The sequence below is a fragment of the Ailuropoda melanoleuca genome, chromosome 16 (assembly GCF_002007445.2).
Source record: "Ailuropoda melanoleuca isolate Jingjing chromosome 16, ASM200744v2, whole genome shotgun sequence".
NCBI classification, from domain to species: domain Eukaryota; kingdom Metazoa; phylum Chordata; class Mammalia; order Carnivora; family Ursidae; genus Ailuropoda; species Ailuropoda melanoleuca.
The window spans coordinates 38,874,555-38,892,843 of NC_048233.1; the positions used below are offsets into that span (position 1 = coordinate 38,874,555).

Consider the following 18,289-nt stretch of genomic DNA (forward strand, 5'->3'; position numbering starts at 1 on the left):
ATGGGTGGAAGTCATTTGTGCAAAAATAAACTGCTACACAAACACATCTCTGCTATTGTTAATCAGTTAGTGAACCATCGAGGGGTTTGAAGAAGGGAGTAAAGACCAGGTAACAGAGGTGAGCCGAGATCTGCATCAGCCTCCCCAGATCATCTGCTGAAATTCATAAAAGATGAGAAGTGCAGTGGAACACAAGAACCCAGCTAAAGGATTGTGTAACTTAGTCATCGGACAGTTTTCTGGTAGGGCTGCATAGTCAATCATACCCCTGCATAAATTAGTCTTATTAGGAAAAAGTCTCCAGTGGGGCTGACCCAGAGCTCAGAGACAACACAGCAGAGAGCCAGGGAGGAGAAGGACTCCTTGGAACCATTGTAAGCAGATGTGAGGGCTATGAAAATGGAGATCAGACCAGGCAGGAAGGAATATATAGGGAAAGATAAGGGGAATAAATAGCAAAGAGTGATGCCTTCTGGAAACTGTTATGGAAAGAAGAGATTTCAATCCTCTTACTAATTTTTCTCTAAAGAACAGTGACCACAAATGGCCTCAAGGAATCACAGCAGCATCACAGAGTTCATCCTTCTCGGGCTGTCTGCTGACCCCCATGTCCAGGTTCTGCTCTTTGTTCTGTTCCTGATAATTTATCTTCTGACTCTGCTGGGGAACCTGCTGATAATACTCCTGATCCATACAGATTCTAACCTCCACACACCCATGTACTTCTTCCTGAGCCATCTCTCCTTCCAAGACCTCTTCTATTCTTCAGTCACTGTGCCCAAGCTGCTGGAGAACCTCCTGTCTCAGAGGAAAGCCATCTCAGTAGAGGGCTGCCTGGCTCAGGTCTTCTTTGTGTTTGCCACTACAGGGATTGAGGCTTGCCTGCTCTCAGTGATGGCCTATGACCGCTATGCTGCCATCTGCCACCCTCTGCTCTATGGACAGGTAATGAATAAACAGCTATGTGAGAGGTTGGTGTGGGGCTCTTGGGTCGTGGCCTTTCTGGATGCACTCATGAACATCCTCCTGGCTTTGAATATGGACTTCTGTGAGCTTCAAACCATCCACCACTACTTCTGTGAGCTGCCTTCCCTCTTCCCTCTCTCCTGCTCCGATGTCTCCACCAACTCTGCAATGCTACTCTGCTCTGCCCTCCTGCATGCCATTGGGACCTGCCTCCTGATCTTCTTCTCTTATGTGCGCATTCTCTCCACCATCCTGAGCATCAGCTCCACCACAGGCAGAAGCAAGGCCTTCTCCACCTGCTCCTCCCACCTCACTGCAGTGATCCTGTTCTATGGCTCAGCCATTGTTCGCTATCTCATGCCAACCTCAGGCTCACCTCTGGACTTGATCCTTTCCATACAGTACAGTGTGATCACTCCCCTGGTGAATCCACTCATCTACAGCTGGAAGAACAAGGAGGTGAAAGCAGCTCTGAGAAGAATGATGATAAAGTATCTACACTGTCTCAGCACAGAAGAGATATAACATGAAAGAAACATAAAGTAGAACTGCAGCAAGAAATCTCATGACTGACATTAAGTTCCTGATTTCCTGTTTTGTCACATGTTGCAATGTGCGTTGCTGATTCTCCCTTTTTAAAAATTATCAAGGAAAGTGCTAGAAGCTATTTTGTTTTCCATGGCTCAGAATCAATCCTAATCAGACAGAGCATATAAGTCAGAAAATCTTCTCAGCTTCATAGATTTAGTTAATAACATGTCAATTCAGGATTCACGTTTTTTCTTCTTTTATTTAAATATAATTAATTAATATATAATGTATTATTTGTTTCAGGGCTACAGGTCTGTGTTCATCAGTCTTATATAATACCAAATGCTCATTACAACACATACCCTCCCCAGTGTCCATCACCCAGTTACCCCATTGCTCCACCCATCTCCCCTCCAGCAGCCCTCAGTTTGTTTCCTATGATTAAGAGTCTCTTATGGTTTGTCTCCCTCTCTGGTTTCATCTTGTTTCATTTTTTCCTCTCTTCCCCTATGATCCTCAGTTTTGTTTCTTAAATTCCACATATCAGTGAGAGATCATATGATAATTGTCTTTCTCTGGTTGACTTCTTTCACTTAGTATAATACCCTCTCGTTCCATCCACATCATTGCAAATGACAAGATTTCATCTTTTGATAATATTCCTTTGTGTATATATAATATATATATATATATATTATATATACCACATATATACCATATATATATACCACATCTTCTTTATCCATTCTTCTGTGGGTGGACATCTGGGTTCTTTGTATAGTTTGGCTATTATGGACATTGCTGCTATAAACATTGGGGTACAGGTGCCACTTTGGATCACATTTGTGTCTTTGGGGTAAAATACCCAGTAGTGCAATTGCTGGGTCATAGGGTAGCTCCATTTTCAACACTTTGAGGAACCTCCATACTATATTCCAGAGTGGCTGCACCAGCTTACATTCCCTCCAGCAGTGTAAGAGGGTTCCCTTTTCTCCGTATCCTCACCAACATTTGTTGTTTCCTGACTTGTTAATTTTAGCCATTCTGAGTGGTGTGATGTGGTATATCATTGTGGTTTTGATTTGTATTTCCCTGATGCCAAATGTGGAGCATTTTTTCATGTGTCTTTTGGCCATTTGTATGTCTTCTTTGGAGATCTGTTCATGTCTTCTACCCATTTCTTGACTGGATTATTTGGGTTTTTTTGGTGTTGAGATTGATAAGTTCTTTTACTATTATTGTTACTATTATTTTTATTTATTATGTTCAATTACCCAACGTATAGTACATCATTAGTTTTTGATGTAATGTTCAACAATTCATTAGTCGCGTATAACACCCAGTGCTCATCACCACTCATTGATAAGTTCTTTATAGATTTGGATACTATCCCTTTATCTGATCAGACATTTGCAAATATCTTCTCCCATTCTGTCAATTGTCTTTTGGTTTTGTTACTTGTTTCCTTTGCTGTGCAAAAGCTTTTTATCTTGATAAAGTCCCAATAGTTCATTTTTGCCTTTGTTTCTCTTGCCTTTGGGGATGTGTCTAGCAAGAAGTTGTTGCAGCCAGGGTCAAAGAGGATGCTGCCTGTGTTCTCCTCTAGGATTTTGATGGATTCCTGTCTCACATTTAGGGCTTTCATCCATTTTGAGTCTTTTTTTGTGTNGCCTTTGGGGATGTGTCTAGCAAGAAGTTGTTGCAGCCAGGGTCAAAGAGGATGCTGCCTGTGTTCTCCTCTGGGATTTTGATGGATTCCTGTCTCACATTTAGGGCTTTCATCCATTTTGAGTCTTTTTTTGTGCATGGTGTAAGGAAATTGTCCAGGTTCATTCTTCTGCATTGGCTGTCCAATTTTCCCAGCACCATTTGTTGAAGAGACTGTCTTTTCTTCATTGGATATTTTTTCCTGATTTGTCAAAGATTAGTTGACCATAGAGATGAGGGTCCATTTTTGGGTTCTCTATGTCTTTGTTTTTGTGCCAGTATCATACAGTCTTAATGACTACAGCTTTGTAATAGAGCTTGAAGTCCAAAATTTGATGCCTCCAGCTTTGGTTTTCTTTCTCAACGTTCCTTTGGCTATTTGGGGTCTTTTCTGGTTCCATACAAATTTTAGGATTATTTGTTCCAGCTCTGTGAAAAATGTTGATGGTATTTTGGTAGGGATTACACTGAATGTGTAGATTGTTCCAGGTAGCATAGACATTTTAACAGTATTTGTTCTTCTAATCCATGCACATGAAGGTTTTTTTCATTTCTTTGTATCTTCCTCAATTTATTTCATAGGTGTTCTATAGTTTTCAGAGTACAGATCGTTTACCTCTTTGGTTAGGTTTATTCCTAGGTATCTTGTGGTTTTCGGTGCAATTGTAAATGGGCTTGATTCCTTGATTTCTCTTTCTTCGGTCTCATTATTAATGTATAGAAATGCAATTGATTTCTATCCATTTATTTTATTGATTTACATGAATTTCATCTGATACTCCCAATCAAGATTGTGTAAGTATCCATCCTCTTAGCTCTAGAAGTGCCCTGTAGTCAGTCTGAAAACACAAATACATTATTGCATTATAGTTACCTGTTTATTCATCCTTGTACCTTAACAGTCTTAGTTGGTGAACAATATTTTATAAATTGGTGCACAGTAGTTTAAAGATAGGAGAGATATAAGGTTGAGGGCCACAGTGGTGAAGGAGAATAACTATGTTATTTTTTAAGATGGGATGAAATAGCATATTTAAATGTTTATACCTATGGGAAAATGTTTTTACCTGTAGGTACACGTTATGCCTATAGAGCAGAAGAAGTTAAGAATGTAGAGTGAGGGGCGCCTGGGTGGCACAGCGGTTAGGTGTCTACCTTCAGCTCAGGGCGTGATCCCGGCGTTATGGGATCGAGCCCCACATCGGGCTCCTCCGCTATGAGCCTGCTTCTTCCTCTCCCACTCCCCCTGCTTGTGTTCCCTCTCTCGCTGGCTGCCTCTATCTCTGTCGAATAAATAAATAAAATCTTAAAAAAAAAAAAAAGAATGTAGAGTGAAATGGTAAACAATGATGAATCAAGGTCCAGGGAAAGGTGGTAAAAGATTTACACAGCCCAAACACACACACACACACACACACACACATATTTCAGGTATAGAAGTTATCCTTATAAAATATTTCACTGGCACTGAAAGAAAGCATTAAAGTCATGTGATATATAGAGATAGAATTTTGGGCATGAAAGAAAGGATTAAGTGAGACTCTGTCAAGTGTAAATGAAGTTCATCTACTACAAGCTACTTGTTAGCTTTAAGGAGGAAGAAAACTATTACTTCTGAGTGATTAAGCTATGTTTGAGGCATAAACAAAATTCCATGGAGGTTAACATCCTGGATACAGAAATGGAGAGAGTAGGGCTTGTGAATGCAATAAAAGAACAAGTAGGCAAGATATTGAAGGTGCAAACATGCAAGCTGCTAAATCAATGCACAGAAATAAATCAGATGAAGCTCTCTGGGTGGGGGGGAGGTTAATGGTGAGAGGTAGAATGAAGGGATGGGCTGAAGAACTAGAGTTTTTAGAAAGCCATAGTTCAGGTGGAAAAGTGAGGAGCTGGCAGGGTAGAAGATTCCATCAGAGATTAAAGACAACAGTGGTGGGGGCACCTGGGTGGCACAGTGGTTAAGTGTCTGCCTTCGGCTCAGGGCGTGTTCCCGGCGTTATGGGATCGAGCCCCACATCAGGCTCTTCCGCTATGAGCCTGCTTCTTCCTCTCGCACTCCCCCTAATTGTGTTCTCTCTCTCACTGAGGCTGTCTCTATCTCTGTCGAATAAATAAATAAAATCTTTAAAAAAATAAAAAAATAAAGACAACAGTGGNGGCTGTCTATCTCTGTCGAATAAATAAATAAAATCTTTAAAAAAATAAAAAAATAAAGACAACAGTGGTGGAACCATCCAGATGAGATGAATGATTGTTGTCTCAAGGGTCAAGGCTGAAATCAAGTTGAGCAACCATGGCTTAGGTTAGATGCTATAGGAATTTGAGTTCAGGTTATTGGATGACTTACCAAAATTAGTGCTACAGTTGGCTGTTACAACATTGGGAGTGATATTTACAGGAACTCTGTGAACCCAACACCGAAGTGCAGTATCAGTGGGAGGAGGAAGAGGACAGTGGGCAGTTCTACACAGTGGAGGCAAACAAAAGGTGTGTTTTAGGGGTGACCTCCCAACCTCTGGAATTGGCTGTACCTGAAGTGTAATAGCCCAACCTCTGCTCTCTGACAGGCCCATTACTTGGGTGTAGACCATTATTATGCCCAAGTTCCTTGGTTCTAGTGATTAGTCTAGAAGGAGGGATTAGACTTAACCAGCCTAATATAAAGTGCTTTTTGGCAGTTTTTCTATTTGAACCTCTCAATTCTCTACATTCAGTTTTTCCTTCTCTCACTGCTTGTCAGTACAGTCAGGTCTTTTTCTCATTGTTAAAAATGTCTTCAACCTCGACACCCATTCTTTTACTTACCTCTTTCATTCTCTAAATCCAAACACCTTGAGAGTGTGGTGTGAATCACTGCCCTCTTTTCTGTGTCCTATTTACTCAGTACACTGAAGTCTGGCTTCTACCTACCACCACTGTCACTGATACTGATTTTACGTGTTTATGGAAGAGAGTATTTCAGAGCATGAGAAGCTAGTCAGTAAGTGTAGACTCCCCACGTTTAAATTGGTCCAAACCAGTTCTCCTCAAGCCTAATCACTGAAAACCCCATTTACATGAATGTGCGTTTGCCTAAAATCTCTACTAGCAAATTAGATTTCACATATGATGGATGGGTTCAGTTGATCTGGGGACTTGATCAATTCTTAATGCTGTTTTTCTATTTTTTCTTTTGGCATTTTCAGGATTTAAAATTCAGATCAGCAAATACTATAGATTCTTTTAAGCAGCAAGGTCATACAAATAGACAATTGTCATGCAAAGAGACTCCTTAAGGACATGCAAATAGACAATTGTAATTAGCAAAGCTGAAGATGAGTTCATATAGAGAACATGCCCTTGTAAGTTGAGAGAAAACAATTACAGCTCTTCTTACTTGTTCTTTTGCCTGAGATAATGGGTGCAAAAAACAAAACATAAGCTAAAGGAGATTGAAGTTTATCACCTCCTCATCAAGACTTGAAGACTGGGTATTTTAAATTTTTAACATTTTGAATAGTTTCATTTATGTAAAGTTTAAGAACAGGTTAACGTAGCAGTTTTCCTTCTTCTAGCTTTGGTTTGTGTCTTGTAAGACCATGATCCCTAGAAGTGAAGCCACGTGGACAAGTGTTTTGTGCCAGTCTCAGCCTATGGATAGTTAAGCTGTTGGCTAGAAATGCCTTGGCCCCATAAAATTCCCATGGTCTTTCCTTTCCAAACCAATTTTTTGCCTGGGTGGACCCTTGTGGTCCTTTTTATGATTGGAGATGCCGTTTAGGAACAACAATCAGGAGACTTGGAAAAAAAAAAGATTTATTACTTACAAGACCTGGAAAATACATAGACATCTGGGCCCACAAAGGGTGGTCTTTGGGGGAGGGAGAGGGAGAAAGGGAGATAATTCCTGGGTTCTCCTTGTATTGGGGTTGAGGGTGAGAGGGCCTGGGATTTCTTGTGCTCACTCTCTGTTGGTGAATTTTAATGCAAAAGTGGGAATTTAGAATGCAGGAAGAGAAAAAAACAAAAGAGAGGCTCAAATGGTCAGTTGTGGAAAAGAACCAAAATCTCTGTATCTAGTGGTTGGCTGGCACTGCGTTTATTCAGGATGTCTCAGCAACCAAAACCTAAGTCAGGCCCTTGCATTACAAAAGAGAAAATTCTCAAGGTTACCCTACAACAAGGCTGAGGGTGAAATCAATGCATGAAGATGGCACAGCACATGGATGGATGGGTAGAACCTGCGTCATAGATGATCTGATTGAGCAACTCAAGTAGCTGTGGAGCTATGTATCTCCAGAACTATTGCTAGTTCAATGATAAATCTTTTTACAGTTTCTGTTATTGTTAATCACACTTGAATACTTGAAGATGCCTAATGAATACATTCTCCACTGATTCAAGCACCTCTTGTGTCATTTAGTTCAGTTTTGTTGTTTTGTTCATATGGGCTCTGAGTGCTTATTAAGTTTAATCCTGAAGTTTTTATATTGATCTTGTCATAGCAAATGAATATTTTTCTCTAAGATACATTTTTTTGTTTAACTCTTGTTGATTAATAGAAAAACTACTGATCGTAAGAATATTCAAAATTTTTTGCCTTTCTATAAACTCTCTTGAAATACTAATTTTTCATTTCTGATAGAGATTTCTTAGGTTTCTGGGTAGATAATCATTATCAGCTCTGATATTTGTAGATCCCTCCTCCCCAATTTTAAATATCATCTTCTAATCTTGTTTCAGTGCATTGGAGGGAAATTGATAATGTCCTTAAGTAATATGAGTGGTAGTGTTGTTTGTTTTATTAAAGTGTAATTTCTTCAATCTGATATTATCTGTTATTATCATGAAGCATGTAGTTGAATATTGTATAATGTTAAATATTTTAGATTTAAAAAGAATCATTAGTTTTTATTATTAAAAATTTGAGGTCTAAATGGTTATTGGATTTTATTTTTATGCCTATTAAGAATCTATTAGGGTGGACACATGATTATTCTCATTTAACCTATTCATCCTCCATTAGAGGATGATAATTTTTCAGGTTCTGAATCAGAGTAACTAGAGCTCTGAAAGTGCATTGACTATATGCCATAGTATTCTGTAGTCTAAAAAACTGCATGTAACTGAAGTTTGCACACATCTGAGAAACTATCTGTGCTTATTGCCCTTTTGAGCTAATTCTCTGTTTTGTTGTTGTTGTTGTTGTTGTTGTTTTTACACAGCTAATGGCTCAGTTTTCTTTTATGAATCACGTATTCCTTAAAATTAAACAAAAGCTTGCTTTTCAAATTTATTGAGATTAATCTTAGTATTTCCTTAAAATTTTTATTCTTTTTATCAGTGTTGTATTATTGGTTTCTTTTTTCTTTGTTGACTATATTCTATAGATCTATGTCAAATTTTATAGATCTTTTTGAATGATTAGAGCCTGGATTTATTTCTCAGTTCTGTTTTCTGACTTGTTAAATTTGTGCTTTTAGTTCCTTTATCCTCCCTTTCTTACGTTAGGTTTGTTGTCTTTCTAATGCTGGGATCTGAGCTTTCAGAAACTTAAATTTTTTGTTTATTAGTGAATGCATATAAGATAGATAAAGATGATGGTTGTACCAGCAATGTTTTGTAACTGCAGTATATAATATTCTCATGTTCATAATATTCTACTTAGAGGGTTTTTTTTTTTAGTTTCAACAGTATTTAACATACTTACATATCACATTGTCATTAGCTATCAATTGGAGGCATATACAATTTGATATAAAATATTATTACATTAAATATCAAGTAACAAATGATTAAAAATAGGTCTTTGATAATCATTGCTTATAATCTACCTTTCTTAAAATAATTCATACTCCCCCAAAATTTGTTGAAATCAAAAGTATGTGCTAACCCTAATACATTGCATGATTAATTCTTTACATTTATCTATGTCTGAAAGTTAATAAAATGAAACTCTAGAGAAATAATAAGATTACTTTAATTAAAATTAGAGAATTCCAGCCATTTCCACTGAAGACAATAATTTGTCAAACTGCAAATAAGAGCAGCACAATTAGCAGCAGAGGAATCCTACAGTCATTATCCTGCAGAATGTGCTCTATTCAATGACAAAAAGGAAAAATACAGTTTCTCCTAGACAGACACTCCATATTCATTCCTTAAGGCCATGTCACTCGAGAAAAACATTTCTGAACTTTTCCACTCTTAATTCCGCCTCTCCATTCCTGGAAGCTAGTTTAACCAGGGTAAATTATAAGTACACTAGGCACATAGCCGTTCACTAGTGCCTTTTTTCCCTTACCGTTTTTGCCAGGGCCTGTGTCTATGAGAAAATTTAATTGTTTGACAACTAAAGTTTAACAATTTAATTTTGTTTTTTTGTTGTTTTTAATTATGTTCTACATTAATATACTGCATAACCTTCTAGAAAGTGTGGATGAGCATAACCGAGTTATTTTTCATTACTCAGGGAAATGCTTCCTTAGTCGATATTCTCCAAACCCTTTCACACATAGTAACTCCAGAGATGCGCCTATCTCTTTGTATCAAATTCCACTGATATGGATAATAGGCAACCCTGTTTTCCTAGCCCGCATTACTGAAGCTGTGGATGTGCCCAGTGGTTAGGCTGGGGATGACCAAGCACAGAGCCATGATTCCAATCCCAGGGAGAATCTTGAACTACATCCCACCACAGTTGCCAGGGCCTAACTCTTCCTTCCTGGCCCCATTAAGGTGACTAAACGTCAAGGTTTAGAGTAGCACTTCTTAACTTTAAACTTCTGAGGGAAATATTTTCAATTATTAACCTTCCCTAGTTTCTTTTTTTTACTGTTTCAAGTTTTTATTTAAATTCTAGTTAGTTGACATTCAGTGTAATATTAGTTCCAGCAGTAGAATTTAGTGATTCATCACTTACATACAACACCCAGTGCTCAACACAACAAGTGCCCTCCTAATACCCATCACCCATTTGGCCCACCCCCAAACCACCTGCCTCCAGCAACTCTCAGTTTGTTCTTTCTAGTTAAGAGAACTATATGTTATATGGTTTGCCTTTCTCTCTCTCTCTTTTTTCTTTCACTTATGTTCATCTATTTTGTTTCCTAAATTCCAGATATGACTGAAATCATATGGTATTTGTCTTCTCTGACTTATTTTGCTTAGCATAATACACTCTAGCTCTAGCTCCATCCACATTGTTGCAAATGGCTGGATTTCATTCTTTTTGATGGTTGAGTAATACTTCATTGTATATATAGACCACATCTTCCTTTTCATCAGTCAATGAACATTTGGGCTCTTTCCATAATTTCGCTATTGTTGATGATGCTGCTATAAACATCAGGGTGCATGTGTCCCTTCAAATCAGTATTTTTGTATCCTTTGGGTAAATAACTAGTAGTGTAATTGCAGAAATGTAGGGTAGCTTTATTCTTAACTTTAAAAATATTATTTATTTATTTATTTATTTATTTATTTATTTATTTATTTATTTATTTATTTATTTTTGAAAGAAGGAAAGAAACCATGAGCATGAGTGAGGGAAGGGGCAGAGAGAGAGAGAGAATACCAAGCAGACTCCTCCCAGAGCCCCATATGGGGCTCAATCTCAGGACCCAAGATCACTACCTGAGCAGAAACCAAGAGTCAGATGCACAACTGACAGTTCCATTTAGGAGTCCCTGTTCCTAACTTTTTGAGAAACCTCTATACTGCTTTCCAAAGTGGCTACACCAGTTTATATTCCCACCAGCTGTGTAACAGGGTTCCCCTTTCTCCATATCCTCACCAATACCTGTTGTTTCCTGTGTTAATTTTAGCCATTCTGACAGGTGTAAGGTGGTATCTCATTGTGGTTTTGATTTGCATTTCCCTGGTGATGAGTGATCTTGAGCAACTTTTCATGTGTCTGTTAGCCATCTGGATATCTTCTTTGGAAAAATGCCTATTCATGTCTTCTGCCTATTTCTTAACTGGATTATTTGGGTTTTTTGGTGTTGAGCTTGTTAAGTTCTTTATAGATTTTGAATACTAATTCTTTATCAGATATTTGTCATTTGCAAATATCTTCTCCCATTCTGAAAGTTGTCTCTTAGTTTTGTTACCTGTTTCCTTTGCTGTACAGAAGGTCTTTATCTTGAAGAAGTCCCAATAGTTCATTTTTGCTTTCGTTTCCCTTGCCTTTGGAGACTTGTCTTGGAAGGAGTTGCAACAGCCAATATCAAAGAGGTTACTGCCTGTGTTCTCTTCTAGAATTTTGATGGTTTCCTGTCTCACACTTAGGTCTTTCATCCATTTTGAATCTATTTTTGTGTATGGTGTAAGAAAGTGGTACAGTTAAATTTTTCTGCATCTTGCTGTCCAGTTTTCCCAACACCATTTGTTAAAGAAACTATCTTTTCTCCATTGGATATTCTTTCCAGCTTTGTTGAAGATTGGTTCACCATATAGTTGTGGGTCCATTTCTGGGTTTTCTATTCAGTTCCATTGATCTATGGGTCTATTTTTGTGCCAGTACCATACTGTTTTGATCACTAAAGCTTGGTAATATAACATGCTGTCTGGAATTCTTATGCCTCCAGCTCTGCTTTACTTTTTCAAGATTACTTTGGTTATTTGGGGTCTTTTGTGGTTCCATACAAATTTTAGGATTGTTTGTTCCAGCTCTGTGAAAAATGCTAGTGGTGTTTTGATAGGGATCACATTAAATGTGTAGGTTGCTTTGGGAGGTACAGACATTTTAACAGTATTTGTACTTCCAATCCATGAACATGGAATGTTTTTCCATTTCTTTGTCTCCTCTTCAATTTCTTTCATAAGTTTTCCATAGTTTTCCAAGTACAGAACCTTTACCTCTCCAGTTAGGTTTATTACTAGGTATCTTGTGGTTTTTGGTGCATCTACATAGAGTTTTGTTGTTTTGTTGACATAGGATTTTTTTCTATTTATCAAAGTTTTATTTAGAAAACTTTTAAGTAGCTGGGATTTTCAAAAGTTAAAACTTCTGTGTAATAAATGCCTCTCTTGTTTTTGGTTCTTTCTGCAACTCCTCATAGTCAGATGCTGAATCTCCTGAAATGATCATCATATCTTTTCAACCTAATTATTTTGTTGTCTTACCAATACGTTTTGTGGAAAATTGTTTTCACATTCTCTTTCAACAAATAGAACACAAACATTCCAAATAAAGAGCCCAAATCCAGAACTACTGCCTTAGAATAATAGGCAGGCTCTGTTCAGACAAGCTCTGGAATCTTTCTTCCAAGTTACGTGACACTACGTGTGGGAGAAAGTAGGAACTAAAGAAGAAATGCAAAAGAACACAGTCTTTGTAACCATATCTTTGTCACAACTTAGAGATATTTCCCACGAAGTCCTTCTGACAGCTGCCTTCACCTCTTTATTCTTTAGGCTGTAGATGAGGGGATTCAGCAAGGGCGTGACTGCACTATACTGCAAGAAGAGGAGCAAATCCAAGGAGGAGCCAGACATGGGCATAAGGTAGTGAATCACCCCTGAGCCAAAGAACAGGGGCACACCAATGAGGTGGGAGGAACAGGTGGAGAAGGCCTTGGTTCTGCCTGAGGTGGAGCTGATGCTCAGGATGGTGGACACAATACGGTTATAGGAGAAGAAGATTGGGAGGAAGGTTCCAAGCCCATGCAATAAGATGGAGCAGATCAAGATGTCAACATTGATGGAAATATCAGAGCAGGATAGAGGGAAGAGGGAGGGCAGCTCACAAGTGTAGTGGTGTATGGTTTGGGCCTCACAGAAGTCCAGGGTAAGAGCCAAGAGCACGATCACGACTGAACTGAGACATGCCAGGCCCCATGAAGCCAGCACCAGCCTCACACAGAGCTGGCTGCTCATCACCTGGCCATAGAGCAGTGGGTGGCAGATGGCAGCATAGCGGTCATAGGCCATCACTGAGAGCAGACAGGCTTCAGTCCCTGGAGTGATAAACACAATGAACACCTGGGTCAGGCAGCCCTCTACTGAGATGGTTTTCTTCTCAGACAGAAGGTAGTTCAGTAGCTTAGGCACAGTGACAGAAGAGAGGCAGAGGTCTAGGAAGGACAGGTTACTCAGGAAGAAGTACATGGGAGTGTGGAGGCGGGAATCAGCCCTGATCAACATCATCATCAGATTCCCCCTGATGGTCAGGAGGTAAATCCCCTGACCTAACACAAAGAGCAGAGTCTCGATGTGGGGGTCGTTGGACAGCCCACTGAGAACAAACTCAGTGATGGTGCTGTGTTTCCTGCAGGCCATTAGTGGAGGAAATTTCCCTGAATAAAATAGAAATAGGATGAGATCTGTCCGCTTCAGGTCATCACCCCTCTTACCTCTTACCTCCCTGTTCTGCCTACACTCTGCTCAGATCTCAAACCTGCCCTCACTGTATATAGGGAAGAGTTTTTATCCTGTTTGGTTATCATTGATCCTGGGTCACAGTATTTGCATACTTCAAAGAATCCTTTTCCTTTTCCATGGGTATTTAACTATAAAAATGAATCTCTCTTGTTCACCTACACAATCATAGTATTTAGATTCTACTGCATTCTGCTTGAGCTTATAAGCTTGAGCTTATGAATCCAAAGCATTCCAGCACATATCTGCAGGGTCTTCTAAACCTTCTCTCTTCAATTTCTCAATCATAATTTTTTGTTCAAAATCATCCAATGGATCCTACCAGAGTTGATATGCATTAGGCATAGTAGGTACCATTCTTATGTGGCTCATGAAAAAAATTAAATTTCTTTTAAGATTAGAAAAAAAATGAATATAATACAGAGTAGATTATAATCATCTTGTAGATTGAAATCATAAAGTATAAATTTTAATATAGTTTTATGGAAAAGGGGCCTAGGAAGGCAAAAGTGCCTGGGGCCCATGAAAGTCATCATGTCTCCCTGCTCTTTACTTCATACAGAGCATTTAATTTTAATAAGTGTTTATTAAAAACAGAGTGAGTTCTTAAACACTTATCTAAATTGTTTCAAGGTGGTTCTGTAAGATGGGATAGGAAATTATTAGCCCTGGGGTAAGGAATTTTATCCCCATTTTACCTGTAAGAAGTCTGATATTAAGAGATATTTTATAATGTCATATTGACAACAAGTAGAAAAAACAGGAAATAAATTCTGTTATTTTTTCTAATTACAGCCCAATGTCTAGGCATAGTCCACAGTGATGAGAAACACTTTTCTTACTGAAACTTTAAATTCTTCCTCACCTGCCCTTAAACTTTTGGCCATTTTGGCTGCTTTTGATATCAGAAATGTCTGTTTGTTTCTGTGTCTCTGCTCATCTTCTTCTCTGTGTATTCTCCTCTTAATTCCACTGATCCAGGCTCTCAGGGACCTTCCAATGTCACCTATAACCCTGCCTTTTTCCTTATAGCCCATCCCAACTGCCCCCTCCTTGAACTCATAGTTCTCTGTTCAAACCACTGGGCCACTTGATCTCAGGTACCTTATGTCATAGTCTGAATTCTGTGTCTGTCTCTTGTGAGAGATCTATCTCAGTTTTCCCCTCCCAATTGTGAGCTCATGAGAATATGGGCCACAACTTGACAATGACAATCACAAATCAGCATTTCTCTGGCTCTGTCTCACCATTAGCTTCTGAATACCTCTCAAACTTCTGTCTGATTATTTTGGGAGACTCTCTGGGACATCTCTTGTGTACCTCAGACAAGACCTCTTGACTACCCTCTGCACATCCCTTACTCCATGGGCCCCCACAGCACTGGCACCTGTGGGGAGCACTGCTGACATTGCTGTCCACCACTGCTCCCAGCCTGCACACTCACAGCATTGAGACCTGCTGCTGAATTTCAAGGATGTTATGGTCTACACAGAGCACACCGTCTCATGAGGCTGCTCATCCTCTCCCCCATGCTCTCATACTGGTAGAATCACCAAGCACTGTGGCCACCATCGCAAGAAGTGGCTTGTGTTCTTTTTGTGGACATGTTATTCTTTTACTGCCCAGTGAGGGTCAAAAGGAAGAGTCTTATAATTTTCTTTTAAACAACTATTCTCATCTTCTTGCTCTAGGTGTCAGCTGTGTAATCAGGAGGACCAGATAATAGCCATTTAGGTTAATGATGATACTAAGAATCATTTTGACCCCTAACTTCTCAGAATATGTAGTGAGTCACTGCCCTGTGTGAAGATTTCTTCCTCAGTTGGATGTTTGAGGCTAATTTACCAGGATTTTGTTTTCGTCTGAGAATCCACAGTCTGATCCCATGATAGGCTTCTGTCTTCACAGAAATATTTAGTCTTACTGATCCAAAGAGCCCTCGCTCTGACCCATCAAGCTTTTCCAGCAATCTATGACCAGACACTAAATTATATCATGGAATGCCTAAATTCTGATCCTATCAACAAATCCATCAGCTCCACCTCAGTCCATCTCAGACCTGAGTCTGGGTTACCTCTGTGCCAGGACAGATAGGGCAGTGTTCACCGTTACGTGCCTGCAGGACATTAGCTTCGAATCCAGTGCTGGTGAAGCATCACTGGCTGGAGAAGTTACTTTTGAGGATCCTGCATGGTTAAATTGCAGATACTGTTGAAAGCAAACACTATGTCTGAATCTATACAAGCCAAGCCAAATGATAAATGGAAGCCATTCTTCCAAAGATCTATGTATTTCGAAATACGTATGGATGTGGCTATCCTGAAAATCACCTCCACTCTTCCATTAGCACTCACAAACGGCACCTGTCTACAGTGTCCACAGGGGCTTCAAGCTCTCATCTGAAGAACACTGTAGCATTTGTGGAGAATCCTGTTCTATCCTGCCCTACATCCACATTTTCCCTAAATGAAGGCAACAGAGTTACTTCACTCATTTGATTTTCGAGTTGTCACAAAGAAAGGAATCTCCCTCCCCCTCACCACTCACCATTCTTAAACAATACATCAAATTGATGCCTGAGATTTCTTTCATAACTAGGAATAATTCTTTCCATTTAAATCCTAGATCAGGGGCTCCTGGGTGGCTCAGTCGTTAAGCATCTGCCTTCGGCTCAGGGAGTGATCCCAGCGTTCTGGGATTGAGCGCCGCATCTGGCTCCTCCGCTGGGAGCCTCCTTCTTCCTCTCCCACTCCCCCTGCTTGTGTTCTGTCTCTCGCTGGCTGTCTCTCTCTCTCTGTCAAATAAATAAATAAAATCTTTTAAAAAATAAAAAATAAATCCTAGATCAATTAAGCAAAAAAATAAAGCACACTTTCAGTCACTCTTCTGAAGGGAATATATTGGCTTCATTTAATCCTGAATCCAGCTATAGCAGACCAACGCCAAATGTAGAACATGGATTGTGAGTAGGAGAGGACTAAAGGGAAAAACGGGGAAACTGGCCATGGAGCGGTGGGAGCTGTCAAAGGAAAGGATTTCAGCAGTGTCTTAGATGCACGCCTGTGTCAACATTTTCCCAACACAGACACTTCACACCATCGGACACCTGGTCCTGTGATTAATTTCTCTTACAAAGAGATGCAGCAGGAAATTGGGTATGTTTATGATTTTGTGCCTCTCAGGAGGTTAAGAAAAATCAGTATCTTCTCCAATTGAGCTGTTAATATAGCCAATCACAGATTTACTTCGTGGACTTAAGGATCAAGCCCAAAGTTGAGAAAAACTTTGCTGGGAGCTGTGATCTTACTTGCCCTTAAGAGGAAGATACTTGACAGCACATTTCCATTAAATGAGAGAATCTTGGGCTCCTGGGTGGCTCAGTCAGTAAGCGTCTGCCTTTGGCTCAGGTCATGATCCTAGGGTCCTGGAATCGACCCCCCGCATTGGGCTCCCTGCTCAGTGGGAAGTCTGCTTCTGCCTCTCCCACTCCCCCTCTGCTTGTGTTCCCTCTCTCACTGTCTCTTTCCTCTGTCAAATAATTAAATAAAATCTTTATATAAAAAATAATAATAAATTAATGAGACAATCTTTAGTCTGTGGAGAAGTGCCTTGTACGCTGGCTTCTTAAAGTTGTCTTTGGAATGAAGAAATGAGGGAAGGGTGTGTGCAGAAGTTCAGACTAGACAAGGAGGCTCCAGGGATCCTGTGAGCAGGCCTGTGGCATTCAGACCCTAGGTGCCTGGGGATAAATCTGTGTGGGGGAGAAGGGTGTGAGCACTGGGAGCAGGAGGGACCTAAGACAATCTTCATTCGCTCGAAGTAATTCTCAGAGCTGCCTCTCCTCTGCTCCCTCGCAGTATTCACGGTGTCTCAAGGTGACTAGTTCTCAGGTGACTTCAATAACAAGGCCAACAAGTCTGCTGTGCTTCTAACTGCTGTACTGAGCAAGCAGGAAAATAAGTGGCTCCAGCAGTGTGGTCCCTATCTCTGATGCCCTCGTTTCATTAAAGCAGGCAGCCTTTTGCAATCCTTTGGGATGTGGAAGCATGAGAGGATTGATGCCTAGCCTTTTAAGTGTCGCTGTCGTCAGTGTGAAGCAGGGAGGGAGAGAAGGTGTCCAAGGCAGTTGGAAAAAATGCACCATTCAGACAGAGATATAGAGTCCCATCCGGGGAGATGGTCTGCCAAGGAGGGGGATGTTCCCACCTCTGGCTTAGGGACAAGATATGGGAGCATCTGGAGCCTCAGGCTTTAGGACAAAGGGAAGGAATCATGAGGTGGAGATGGGGGAATGGATAAACAGGAGAAGTGAAACAGACAGAGGACTTCACAGGCAGAAAACTAGGGGGACCACCAGAAACCCAGCGAAGACATTACCATTCTCCTGGCTTTTCTTGGAGGAGACAACTCCCTGTGTTCTGTGTTCCCCATCACAACCAGACGCTTGGTAGGTAAATCCCGGTAAGAGAACTGTCAGAAACATCTCTTTACAGAGTACCTAGCCTATTCTCCTTGCTGTCAGTGAGTGAAGGAAGTTAGAATAGTCAAGCTCTGGAAACCCTGGATATATCACAGCATCAGGATTATTCTCCAGCCCACCTTGAAGGAGAGTGGTGTCATTCTGCAATGGAGGCCACTATACGGAAAGACAAGGACCACTTGTCTAAAGAAGCTCCTATTCTGAACAACAGGTGCCCATTTCATGAATCCCATCTCACGTGAT

At 40.1% G+C, this 18,289-nt stretch overlaps 2 protein-coding genes and 1 pseudogene across 2 annotated transcripts; 1 reads left to right on the forward strand and 2 right to left on the reverse strand.

The window, feature by feature from the left end:
* The first annotated feature begins 543 nt into the window (after positions 1 to 543).
* Positions 544 to 1,491, forward strand: LOC100481956 (olfactory receptor 8S1-like). Its single transcript, XM_002927217.1, has one exon. It carries the CDS (start codon positions 544 to 546, stop codon positions 1,489 to 1,491), a length of 948 nt encoding a protein of 315 aa, XP_002927263.1.
* An 8,179-nt stretch (positions 1,492 to 9,670) lies between these two features.
* Positions 9,671 to 9,876, reverse strand: LOC109490891 (annotated as a pseudogene).
* Positions 9,877 to 12,468: 2,592 nt separating this feature from the next.
* On the reverse strand, positions 12,469 to 13,467 carry LOC100481706 (olfactory receptor 8S1-like). The gene has a single exon (XM_002927216.2). It carries the CDS (start codon positions 13,465 to 13,467, stop codon positions 12,469 to 12,471), a length of 999 nt encoding a protein of 332 aa, XP_002927262.1.
* Between the last annotated feature and the right edge of the window lie 4,822 nt (positions 13,468 to 18,289).